A 12,293-nucleotide genomic window follows, 5' to 3' on the forward strand; every position below is an offset into this window, starting at 1 on the left:
CTAATCCCTGCCCCAGCCAGCATCCTAACTGCCTGCGGCTGTGCACACTGCTCCTCCCTGCAGTTGGACTGCAAGGGTTAAATCCTGTCCCCGGGTGCGCTGATTGACAGCCAGGACCGCGGCTGGGGCGAAATGACCAATCAACGACAGCAGCCTAGGCCCACGTGGGCAATAGGCCTCGCAATTGGTCAGAGTCTCCGGCGGCCGCCCCCGGAGCCCGAGCCCACGTGCAGCAGCTGCTTGTTCATTGATCCGCTTCGCGGTACAGGTGGAGGAGGGGCGGGGCCGGGGCGGGCAGGGGCAGGACGGGGGCGGACAGGGGCGGGGCCCGACGGGTCAAATGGCCCCCCCGGGTGAGGGTAGGGGCCAGGCGTTTCCTCTTGGCCTGAACTTGGCTGACCCCCGCAGTTTCCTTCTTGTTTATTGTGAGCTTCCATCCTAAGGGAGGTGAGTAGGCCCTGGGATTTTAGGAGGACTCCAAGGTCACTGGGCTGGGGAGCACGCTTAGGGGGGCGTTGAGGGGCAGAAGCGACGTATAGAAGGGACTTGGTGTAACAGAAGTGACTGGGGTAGAGAGGTCTCTCCTCCTACCTAAGAAATTCCTAATTCACCTGGCCAACTCTTACTCAGCCTTCAAAATCTCTTTCCATTGGTGTTCTCCCGAGCTTTAGGAAATTGTCTCAAAACCGAGGTTGAGCTTTGGTGTCCCCTGGGGTCCCCAAGCCCTGACTGCTCTCCCCCCACACCTCATAGGGTGAGGTCCTTGGAGTCCCCGCTGTTAGCACAGCTGCAGGCACCAGCATGTTGGACGAGTGATGAACACAGGCTGTAGGGAATGCAGTGGGGTACTGGAGGTCAGGGATGGGGTTGGGGGGCCATGGCGAGGGGTAGAGGAGGCCTAGGCATGGGGTGGGGCTGGTCTCTCCCCGTCACTGCCCAGCTTTCTGCCCTCAGAACCTGCAATCTTCTCTCGTTACTTTTAGAATCCTCGGGAGTACTGCCCGAAGATGACCTCTGGTGGCTATCTTAACCCCCAGGGGCACACTCCAATGCTGGTGACACCCTCAGGAAGTTTGGTTAGGAGGCTGTGTTGTGGCATTAACTCCTGGGGGTGGGGGGAGAGCCTGGGGTTCATATCCAATTCTCCTGCTTCTGTGGAGGGACTCAGGGTGGCTGGCCAGGCCTTTAAGGTGGGGTCACTAGCCCGTCATACCTGACAGGTGCCAAGGCACTTGCTTTTTTAAATTAAACTTTTTATAATCCAGGTGTGAAACACATGACCGTATCGTGTGTTCTGTTAATATTTTACAAGCGAAATCCTCCCTCCTCCAGATGTTACTTCCCAGAGATGACCACTGCTAAAAGTTTAGGCCAGGGGTGGGCAAATTTCTCCCATAAAGGGCCAGAGAGGGAATACTTCACATTTTTAAGGCAAGATGCAAAATGGAAGGTACTTGGTAGCACTTAAGGAGCAAGAGAGAAGGAAGATTACCTTTCAGGTTTTAGGAGATCCCATCTTACCCGCCCTCAACCTTTCCAGGCTCATCATGAGGCCAGCCCTCCAGCCCCTAACTATCAGGGCGTCCTGGATCAGCTGAAGCAGCAGTTCCCTAGGTGAGGATAATTCGTGGGGCGTCCCAGATCCCACTGAGGGAAAGAGTCCTATCTGGTGTCTTGGTGGCACAGAAGTCCCTTGACCAAAACGACAGGACCAGTAATGGAGCAGCCTGAAGCAAAAAGAAAACCGGGAATACTAACCCTGGCTTTTACTTAAATCTTTGATTTGTTGTTGTTATTCAGCGTGAATTTGCTTGCAGTTAGGTATACGATTTTTTCAGTGCTGCATTAAAATTGTATTCACCTTGACACTGTCTTAAATGTGGCTCCTTGAAGGGCACCCTCATGCCCTCCCAGCCAGGGGGCTCGGGGCTGAGCTTGTTCTGGGGAGAGACCTGCCCCTCCCCCCAGCCCTTTCAGCTGGTCTTTCTTCTCCACAGGTTCCCCCCTCACTTGCCGGCGCAGGTGGAGAGCATTAACTCCTCGGTGAGCCACAAAGCAGGCAGCCCCTCGGGGCCGCCTCTGGAAGGGCTGTCCTGTTTGGCGTCAGGAGCAAGGTTTTGAGACACCCTCTTCTCTATTTATTTTGCTAACTTCGGGCAAGTGAGTTAATCCATTGAGCCCCGGCTTCATGTGAGTTTTTCTTCATAGTAATTTTGCTGTGAAAATGAAAAGTTCCAGGTTTAAAGGAAGTATTTCTTCAGCCCACAGCACGTGACCGGAGTTGCTGCCCTTGAGGGTTGCATGATCTGTATCACAGTGTCCATGATGTCCTTTATCAGCAGTGTCCAACAGGACATGGCAATTGAGTACTTTTAAGGGCCTGAGTTTTTTAACTTGTTTCAATTTAAATAGCCCCACTTGACGAGTGGCCATCTCATGGGACAGGGCACCTCTAAGGGAGGGAGAGGGACAAATACGTGGAGAAACAAGATTCAGAAAATGTAGGCATTAAAAGGAAAATAAGTGAGATAAAAATGAGTGGATTTTGGGCTGAGGTAGTCAGGAAGGGCTTCTCAGAGGAAGCGATGTCCACAAAGGATGAGGGGCCCTTGCCACCCCTCAAGAGAACAAGGAGAGGCGTCCCAGTCAGAGGGCACACTGCGTGTGAAGGCCCCCAGGCAGGACTGTGTATGGGCATGGTGGAACAGTAAGGAGGCCAGTGGGCAAGGGGCTGAGGATGGGGCAGGGAAGGGGGTGGGAAAAGGTCTCTAGGAAACCCCTTGACTTTTCCATCTAGAATGAAATCCAGGGGTCTCCCTAATTAGCTCCCATTCTAAGTGTACGATCCTATTTGATGAGAGTAGGGGCCAGAGAGGAAGAGTGACTTGCCCAGGGTCACACAGCTGGGGGGAAGCATGCACAGCATTGGGATTCCAGACCCTTGCCCACTTCCATTGACTGCCACCCAGTGTGATTTCTGTTGTTCCTTTGTAGCTCCAGAAGGTTCAGCAGGGTCTACAGGATCATCAGAGGCAGGTAAGTGAGTCACCAGGAACTTGGGATACAGCTGCCCCTCCATGAAAGGCAGGGGAGAGGGAGAGAAGACGAGGTCAGGGTGGGAATGGGGGTAGGTTGTTCAGGGCCTCTGGGGCCTTGGGGAGGTCTTGGGCTTTTACCCCAGGGGAGCGGAGGTCCTGAAGTGCTGTGGGCAGAAGAAGGGCAGGACCTGGAACCCACAGGATGTCAGCAGACCCCCAAATCTTGGCAGTGTATCTCTCATCCTCTCTCTGAGCCTCTTCCTGGCCTGCCCCCTGGGTCCCCACGTGGCTCAGATGAGGCCAGGGGCATTTTCAGCACTTGGTAGTCTGTTGCTTCAAGTTTGACAGGCCTGCTGTGTGTGCGCCAGGCACGCCCGGATTACCATCTTCCGTGTGTCTGAGGGTTCTCAAAGGCCCAGCTCCCAGGTGAGCCAGGGACAGGTCTGCACCAGGGGTGCGGGCTCCCTTCATAGGGCGCCTTGCCTGGGCTGAAGCATGACTTCCACCCCGGCCTGTCCTCCTGCCACCTGGCCCCTTTCTCTTGGGTTCTGGCAGGACTTCCTGCCCATGCCAGATGTGACTGGCAGAGGGCCAGGGCCATGTCTGCAATTTAGCAGGGGCTGTGGTGGGAAGCTTAAGGAACAGGAGAGAGGCAGATTGGGGTGGGGGTGGGGCAGGAAGCACCCAGAACAGTTATTCATTCAACAGATATTTATCCATCACCTTGCCAAGTGCTGTTGTAGGCGCCAGGGAAATAGCAAAGACGAACACAGACAAACCCCTGCCCTTGGGGTGAGAGGAGCTGGGTAAACAGAAGTGTCAGATGGTGAGGGTAGGGCAAGGTAGGCGTGGAATTGAGCAGCCCCAAGGGGATGTGGGGCACCAGGATGGGAGAGGGTTGCAATTCAGGGTGGTCAGGAAGGGCTCACTGAGGTGACATTTGACCAGAGAACTGAAGGAGAGGGGAGGGAACCATGAGGGTATCTGAAAAACACGTGCAAAGGACCTGGGGCAGGACCACGCCTGACATGTTGGAGAAGCAGCAGTGAGGCTCCTGCGGCCGAAGCAGAGTGAGAGGGAAGAGGTGAGGGCAGCCTGGGCAGGGGCTGTTAGAGCCGTGGTGAGGACTTGAGTTTTTACTCCAGGGAGGTGGGAACCCTGAAGGGCTGTGAGCAGAGGGACAGCACCTCAGGACCTCACTCAAGTGTTTATGGGCATCCTCTGGCCACCACAGGGAAGGCAGGCTGTAGGGGCCAGGGCAGGAGCTGGGGGACCCGTTAGGACCATCCAGGTGTGGGATGCTTGGCACTTTAGAGCAGTTAGGTGGTGAAAAGTAATCAGACTGTGGACTGTGTTTGGGAGAGGAACCAGACAGAACTTGTTGAGGGTCAAGACCTGGAGGAGGGAGCAAGGCCTCAGGATAGGCTACTTCTGTTGCTGCTCAACCCAGGAGGGCCCCCCACCTCCAGGCGGTGATCCATGATCCGTAGCAGCCTTGACAGCCTTTAGTCCCGAAACAAACCACTTCCTCCTCCCTCTGTCTCCCCCCTCCTTGTTTTCCCAGCTTCCTTGATGTGCATTTAAAATCCCAAGCAGCAGCAGCAGCTGCCCCCCTGCTCCCCACCTTCTGCCTGTGCACAGCTCTCCCCAGGGAAGGCCAGCTAGCAGGCAGGAGGGAGCAGCACTTTTCATGCTGAGTGCATTAAAGTGCCAGTAAATTGCACATTAACGAGCCAGGGCGAATTGGGGAAGGCTCCCCTGGGCCTCATGCTGCTGGGAGGCCCAGCTGGGGAATCCATCACTGATGGCCCCAGGAGGCCACAGCCCTGAGCGTCCCTGAGGGCTCAGAGCAGGGCTGCCACATCCCAGCCCCTCCCACCACCTTGCCATTCGCCCCACTGGCAGGGGCAGGGGAGCCAGCTGTTTGAGGAGGCAGGTAAACACTGCCTAGGCCCCCTGTTTCCTCTGACTCTGGGAAATCGGCTTTGCTTTTCTGGGCCTTAGTTTTCTCATCCATGAAATGGGAATGCCAGCCATGCCTGTTAAACAGCACTGACTACCATCGGTGCTTATGCTGCATTTCTTTTCTTTTTTTTAAAGGTTTATTTATTTGTAGAGAGAAGGGAAGGGAGGGAGAAAGAGAAGGAAGGAAACATCAATGTGTGGTTGCCTCTCCTACTGGGGACCCGGCCTACAACCCAGGCATGTGCCCTGACTGTGAATCGAACCAGCGACCCTTTGGTTCATAGGCCCATGCTCAATCCACTGAGCTACACCAGCCAGGGCATGTATTTCTTTATTAACTATCTTTCTTTGTGAATCAGAGCATTTTCCCAATATTTTGGAGTTTTCCCTGGGCCAGATAGTTCTGGGGAGCTTCTCGGCATCTACCGGGAAGGGAGTGGGCATCTGCTTCCAGAGCCACAGGCCAGCCAAGACAAGAGTGCATGCTATCCTAAACAGTAGCCATGGGACACATGTGGCTGTTTAAGTTGACTTAAACAAGTGGCACCAGTCACATGTCAAATGCTCAGTAGCCACATAAAGCTAGCAGCTACCCCATTAGACAGGCAGCTCTGGAGCAATTCTCTGTCACTATGTTCGGTCCGGTACCAACCTAATATAGCTGCACACACACACAGTTCCACACTTCGAATTCTCGGCAGTGTTGGCTGGGAGGTTCCAGCTGTGTTTGCTCTGGGATCTCAGCTGGGCATCGGGCACACTGGGAATCGCTGCCCTTGGTTCTAGGTGCCTGTGCCACCTGACTGTGAGCAGTCACTGGCCCCATGTGGCTGTTGAACACTTGAAATGTGGCCACTGGAACTGCAGAAATGTCATTTTTAATTGTACTTAACTTCATCTAAATAGCCATCGTGGCTGGTAGCTTCCGTGCAGGGCTGCACCATCCTGGGGAAGGAGAGGTTAGAAACGGCCCCAGTATCTGCTTGAGGGCCATGGAGAAAACAGTAGGATATTGGGAAGGAGGGAGCATATCCTCAGAGCAGAAAGGTGGGTGGCACAGAGGCAGAAAAGGAAACAGACATCGCTTAGTCCCTCTCATGACCGTAGAAGCTTCTAACTGAAGTTGGAATCGGTATGGTCATGCGCCTCAACTTGAAATATAAAATAACACAAGGGACCCTCCCCCCGGGTCTCCCAGTTGTCCTGCTGCCTGTCAGGCCCTCTCCCCAAGAGGCAACAATCAGTTTTAGTATCTTTCCAACGCTGAAGCGAATTCCAATGTCATGCCCACATGGGGACACACGTACACAGTTTTTGCTTCCTGAAGCCATTTTAAAGCCAAAGTATTCAGGGTTTAGTTTTCAGACATTCCCAGAAAACAGCTGGACATAAATCCAGACCTGACTCTGCTTTCTACCATGCTATCACAGCGACCATCCTCTAAGATTAGATTTTATCACCCATGGTCAAGGCTGCCCTTTGGGTATCACGACCTCGATTTATACTAGGTATAGTGCAGAGGGCTCTGTTGTTATCAGGAATCACTCCTAAATGTTCAAGGTCGGTCATGTAGCCCTGTGTCACACACCGGGAACCCGGCTTACAGGAGGAGGCTTGAGCCTGGGGCTGTCTGGTTACAAAGCTTGAACTGGAATGATGTTCCCCACTCCCACCCAGGTAGAAAATTTCCTACAGATCGTGGAGACCTGCAGCCAGCCCCTGGGCCTCCAGGCTGGGGAGGTAGGTTTCTGGATCCTCCAGGAGGGAGGATGCTCAGGGCAATGGGCACATCCTCTTGTCCCTCCAGCGCAGTGCCAGCAGTACCAGGTAAGCCAGGTCTCCTTTGCTGAGCAGGTTGAGCAGGACTCCCAGAGACCAGCCAGCCCCATGATGTCCCAGCACTCAGAGGTCAGTCCCCCACAGCCCTCCAGTCTTCAGGGACAGAACTTTAAAGACATCATGGCCACAAGGTCATCTGATTGTCTCCAGCAGTCCTCTGAAGTGGACAAGCCCCCAGCTCAGCAGACAGACACACAGCTGCCCTGCGACTCTGAGCCCCAGCTTTGGCAGGACGTCCTGACCCAGCAACTTTGGCAGATTTTTGCTGGGACCCACGATAAGGCGGGCCAAGTGAAACGCAGGCGTGAGTCTGCCTGAGGGGGGGAAGGGGGTGGCCTCGAACTGTGTGGAGGACAGCATGAATTGAACCTTGTTCTCCTGCTGTCTCTCTCCATCATTTTCCTCCCCTCTCATTGTCATAGGTACAGAACAGGTGCCAGACCTGGTGAGTAACTGGGCTGGGTGGGTATCCGGGCTGGTCTCCCAGGTGGTGGCATTCAAATCTCTGTGGGGTCAGTCCACCTCCTCCACCCTCAGCCTTTTCACGCCCTCCACAGAGCCAGGACTGCGTTCTGGACTGTCTCCAACTCTTTATGGACAGGAGGACTCGGGCACTTGTGTAGCCCCGTCCTCACTGCCTGGGCCTCCTTAAGGTTTTCTGGTTCTAAGATGACCTTTTGCAGGTCCTCTGGTCTGACCAGGTCTCCGTGTTTCTTATGGGCAGGAAAGCCAGGACCCAGAATCGGGCTACTTTGGAGCAGAACCCTACACCGAAGATGCTTTGGGTAATCCCAGTGGGAGGGGGGCAGTCAGCCTGTTCCGGGGGGGCTGTGCCTGCTGCCGATCCGCTCTTGTCTCTGCCCAGTTCTCAGCCCATCTGCGCTCTTCCGCATCCCCCCTGCAGGTTCCCAAGAAGGGAGCACAGAACCAGACATGGCACCAGGGATGACACTCTCCTGCATGGCCCAGGTGAGACCCAGGCCTCAGTTGGTACCCTCCTTCCTACTCAGAGTCTGGGGGTCTGGGCAGAGAGAGCCAGCCTGGCTTAGCTGTGACCTTGATCCTCCTGCAGGAGCCTTCTGGGAGAGGCTGCTCCTTTCTGAAGCCCATGTAAGTGTTGGAACCACACCTCCTGTCTGTAGCTCTGTCACCAGGAGGTGGAGGGGACCCAAAGCGAAGGCATGTCCTCACCCTTCCCACATTGCTGTCCTCAGAAACTAGAGATGAGGGGTCTGGGTAGGGATGTGCGACTTCATGCCAGCATCACTGCCCCGCCCCCCATAACCAGACTGGGTCCAGGGGATGTGGGGAAGGGACTCACACAGAATGTCAGAGTGGGCGACGTAGGGCTATGTCGGCCTTGTGGTCTGAATCTGGGGGAGCCCAGATGTGGGACGGACAGCCTTCCTAGAGGAAGGGGCACAGTGGCCAGGACTTTGAAGGATGAGCCATCATCATCCGGGGGGGGGCAAAGCATTCAGGCAGAAAGGAGTGGTGTTTGGTTATGGAAGAGGGAGAATACTTGGAGGAGTGTGGGTAGGAAATTGGGGGAGTAGAGTAGAGTTAGGAAAGAAGGCCTGAGGAAAAAAACCCTACATGTGAAAAAGAATGAAGCCCCTCTAGGGCTTGATGGGCGCCTCCCTCTAGGCAGACTGGTAACCCTGCGGTCTCCCCTCCTAAGATGCTGGGACCCCGAGGACTTTGAAGACACGTGGAAGGGGCCAGATGCCTTGCCCTGGCAGTTCAAGAAGGTGGCTGTCCCGTACCGAATGGAGAAGAGGCGGACGCTAAAACATGGGGAGCCCGTGCTGGCCACAGCAGTCAGCAGCTTCACTCGGCACGTGTTCACCTGCGGCAGAGGTGGCGTCAAGGTGTGGAGCCTGGTCCACCAGATGGAGGAGGAGAGGTTCCCTGAAAGCCACCTGTGCGTGCCGGTGAGCGTGGGGCTGGCTGTAGAGGGTGGGGCTTGCGGGAGCAGGAAGAGCTGCCCGCAGGGGAGAGAGCTCACTAGTGCCTCTGCCCATCCCAGGCCCGCAGGGCCTACCTGCGCACCTGCCTGCTGTTCCCCAACAGCACCGCCCTGCTGACGGGTGGCCACAACTTGCCCGGTGTGAGCGTGTGGGACCTGATGGCACCCTCCCTGCACGTGAGAGATGAGCTGCCCTCTGCGAGTCTCACCTGCCAGGCCTTGGCTGCCACCCTGGAGGACAGCCTGGCCTTTGCCAGTTTCACTGATGGCACCGTCAGGATCTGGGACCTGCGGGACCAGAGTGTGGTTAGGTGTGGCCCCAGGGTGGGTGGGGTTGCCCTGAGAACTTCTTCCAACCTTGTCTGCTGAGCAGGGATTCAGCAGTCTCAAGGTTAAAGCCCCTTGCCTGCTTGAACTCAGATTTGAGATGAATACCCGGGTTCAAATCTTGGCTGGGCTGTTTTCTCAAAGTTCAGTCTTGGTACTTTTCTCTCTACGTCAGTTTCCCCGCCTGTCAACTGAAGGTGGTTGGGCAGGTGATGTTCCTTAGGCCCAAAGCTCAGAGTCTCACTTTTCAATCTCCTCCTGATGCCTCTCCTGGCCAGGGACCTGCCAGGCCCCCCGAATGGAGCCAAGAGCATCGCTATCAAAGACCAGAACATCTGGGTTGGGGGGCTGGATGCCTGTCTGCGGTGCTGGGACCTGAGGACTGCCAAGGAGCCCCTGGAGTACCAATTTGAGTCTCAGGTGTGCAGGCTGGGATGTAGACTTCATAGTCAGGTAGCAGCTGGGCCTCAGGCTAGAGAAGGAGATAGATGCTGGGGAGTAGTGGTACCCCAAGTCTCAGTGATGCTGGGGGGAATGGGAATCATTAGAAATATTCTTTCCAGTTGCCCATATAGCATTGGATGCTTTCATAGTCTTTGTGATAATCCCATAAAGTAGAGGGGACCAACCCATTCTATAGATGGGCAAACTGGAGATGTGAAGTTGCTTGTTGGGGCCTTGCAGCCAGGAAATGGGCAGGTGGTCGGCACCTGGGGTTGGTCCCTGTGCCCCTGTCCATCTTCTGGGCCAGGCAGGTCCCTGACCCAGGTTCCTTCCTGCCACCTATCCCCAGATAATAAGTCTGTCCCCCAGTCCCCAGGAGGACTGGGTTCTGGTGGGCACAGCCAATGGCCAGCAGTGGCTACAGCCCACCCTCAGGGGCCAGAAACACATGGTAGGCTGTAAGGACAGCACTATCCTCGGTCTCAAGTTCTCCCCTCTCGGTGAGTGGCCAGGGGTAGTGGAGTACCCTGCGGCCCCCAGCCTCCCACAGAACCCCCCACCTTCTGACCCTTCCGGAGCCCCTTCCTCCCCTCTACCCTTCATCGGTGGAACCTCTCAGTGATGTTCTCCTTGGGGACCTGTGGGAGGTGGGGGCGCCCTCCTTTCTCAGGTACCCAGGCTGTGGCCCTCAGCTGCCAGCTTTGACCTGGTGCCCCTCTGCCTCCTTCCAGGCCAGTGGTGGGTGAGCGTCGGGTTGGACAACCTGGTCAGCATCTACAGCATGCCCACGGGAGCCATGGTGTTCCAGGTACCAGGGTGGGCCGGGCGGGGGCAGGCGGGGCTCAGGGATCCTGGGCACTCAGGGGCTGAGCCCAGGAGGCCTGGTGCAGAGGCCCCGTAGGGACCATATTTGAACTGACAGGCACAGTTAGGGGCAAGGGTGAGTGAGCCCCCCTTGCTTTGCTCCCTGACCCTCCCAGGTACCGGAGACCACCTCTGTCATGTGCTGTGACGTGTCCCTTAACAACCGTCTGCTTGTCACAGGGTCCAGGGACCACGCCTCTGTGTACCAGATCACATACTAAGGGGCTCACTACTGTCATCTCAACTCAGGGTCCTTTTCCTCACCCGTGAGGGGCTGTGCAGGGGCGTGACAGGTGGGTTGGTGGTCTCTGTCATGTGTAATAAAGCAATGGAAAAAGCAGAGCTGGTCTGGTTCTGTGTCCTGCACCCTGGCTGTCTTGTGGAGATTTGGGAGGACTCCCTGCAGCCTGGGTCTCTGAGCCATTGAAGCCACAAACCCCCACTGTGGGGAGTGAACATGGAGCACTTCCTCCTGCTCCCCTGCGCTGACCTCTCATCTCACAGAAACATGTTTTTCTGCCACTTCCCGGACAATCGGAAATGGGGTTCTGTCCTTCCCAAGACATCTGGCTGGCTAGACCCGAGCTTTTCTCCCTCTCCGTAGGGCCCCGAGATCAGCATTGGCTCACCTGACCCAGACTAAGAACCATCCCCAAGTGGTGTCAAACAGGTCTCCTTAACTTAACCACAGAATTCTTTTCCTCTATGGAGTGCCTTCAGAAGTTCTTCCTGAGTGTGGCTTTTGTTTCAAGTGGGCACCCTGCCACCCTGCCATCTCTCTCCAGAAGGTCCCAGCAGCACCCCTGCTTGGACCTCCAGCCCCTTCTAACCCATGTCCTTGTGGCCGCCCAGGTCTGTGTCACCACCCCTGCCAGCCCCGCCCCTCTGGCTCCCACTGCCCTGCTGCCTCTGCCCAAGGCTGATCTGGAACTGTCTCCCCTGTAGTAAAGGAAGACCCACCTGACTCTCGCCCTCCTGGTTTTCACCAGGCTAGGTTCCTTATCTCTTTAAGTCTTTGCACATTTTTAAAAATTTTTTACTTTTAGAGATGGGGAGGGAGAAACACCGTGTGGTTGCCTTTCACATGCCCCCTACTGGGGACCTAGCCTATGCTCTGGGAATCAAACCAGTGACACTTTGGTTCGAACCCCGTGCTCAATCCACTGAGCCACCCCAGCCAGGGCTGCACATTCTATTTCCTCTCTTTGTGACCCTTCCAAGTGGCTGTTTGTCCTCCTTTGGCTCTTGGCCTAGCTGCCACCTCCTCTGGGACTGGGACTTTTGCTGTGATGATGACGGCAGGCCAGGCACCATTTGCCAGGCCCTTAGGAGTTCTCTCTGACTCTCAAAGGAAACATAACTACAATCCCGACAGCCACGTGCTCCACTGTAACCCCCAACCCTCTGTATGCAGGAAGCGTCTTGGGGTGAGTGTCCGAAGTGCTGGCACTAAAAGCCATACCTGAAACTTGAGCTAGGGATTTAAAAGCCACGTACCTTCTGTCTCCATGCTCTGTTGGACCCTGAAGTTATGTATCAAAGCAGTGAGACCCCTACTAGCCTGGAACCCTGAGTGTGTACATGGAGTCGAGCCCCACATGCCACCTTGGCTTGCCTGAGAAATGTGTACAGTGTTCAGCCACTGAGACTGTGGGGGCTGTTTGTTACACAGCAAGCCACACTGCCCAATACAACACCCATTTCTCACAGTAGATCCCCATAGTATTTCAGGCACAAGTGGTCTTGTCCAGATCAGGAAAAAGACTGACCCATGGTCACACAGCTAGAAAGTGACCTTCCTTCAATAGCAGCTGCCCAAGAACAGCAGTGGTGCCCAGTCCCCAGCC

The 12,293-nt window shown here is 55.5% G+C and overlaps 1 protein-coding gene across 6 annotated transcripts; it reads left to right on the plus strand.

Moving 5' to 3' along the window:
- The first annotated feature begins 335 nt into the window (after positions 1-335).
- Positions 336-10,786, plus strand: TLE6 (TLE family member 6, subcortical maternal complex member). 6 transcript variants are annotated; one of them, XM_053658744.1, is made up of 18 exons: positions 336-447; positions 984-1,076; positions 1,541-1,614; positions 1,998-2,043; positions 2,995-3,036; positions 6,681-6,743; positions 6,858-6,911; positions 6,993-7,146; positions 7,265-7,287; positions 7,567-7,627; positions 7,747-7,811; positions 7,915-7,952; positions 8,524-8,776; positions 8,872-9,122; positions 9,417-9,558; positions 9,932-10,082; positions 10,314-10,390; positions 10,563-10,786. In XM_053658744.1, exons 2-18 carry the CDS (start codon positions 1,008-1,010, stop codon positions 10,665-10,667), a joined length of 1,668 nt encoding a protein of 555 aa, XP_053514719.1. In that variant the 5' UTR covers positions 336-447; positions 984-1,007; the 3' UTR covers positions 10,668-10,786. The 6 variants fall into 6 exon arrangements, with proteins under 6 accessions (XP_053514719.1, XP_053514720.1, XP_037021244.2 ...); XM_053658745.1 differs by having other exon boundaries at positions 6,996-7,146; XM_037165349.2 differs by having other exon boundaries at positions 6,858-7,146.
- Positions 10,787-12,293: the final 1,507 nt, after the last annotated feature.

Source organism: Artibeus jamaicensis, unplaced genomic scaffold (assembly GCF_021234435.1).
Source record: "Artibeus jamaicensis isolate MK-2021 breed Jamaican fruit bat unplaced genomic scaffold, CSHL_Jam_final scaffold_537, whole genome shotgun sequence".
Classification (NCBI taxonomy): Eukaryota; Metazoa; Chordata; class Mammalia; order Chiroptera; family Phyllostomidae; genus Artibeus; species Artibeus jamaicensis.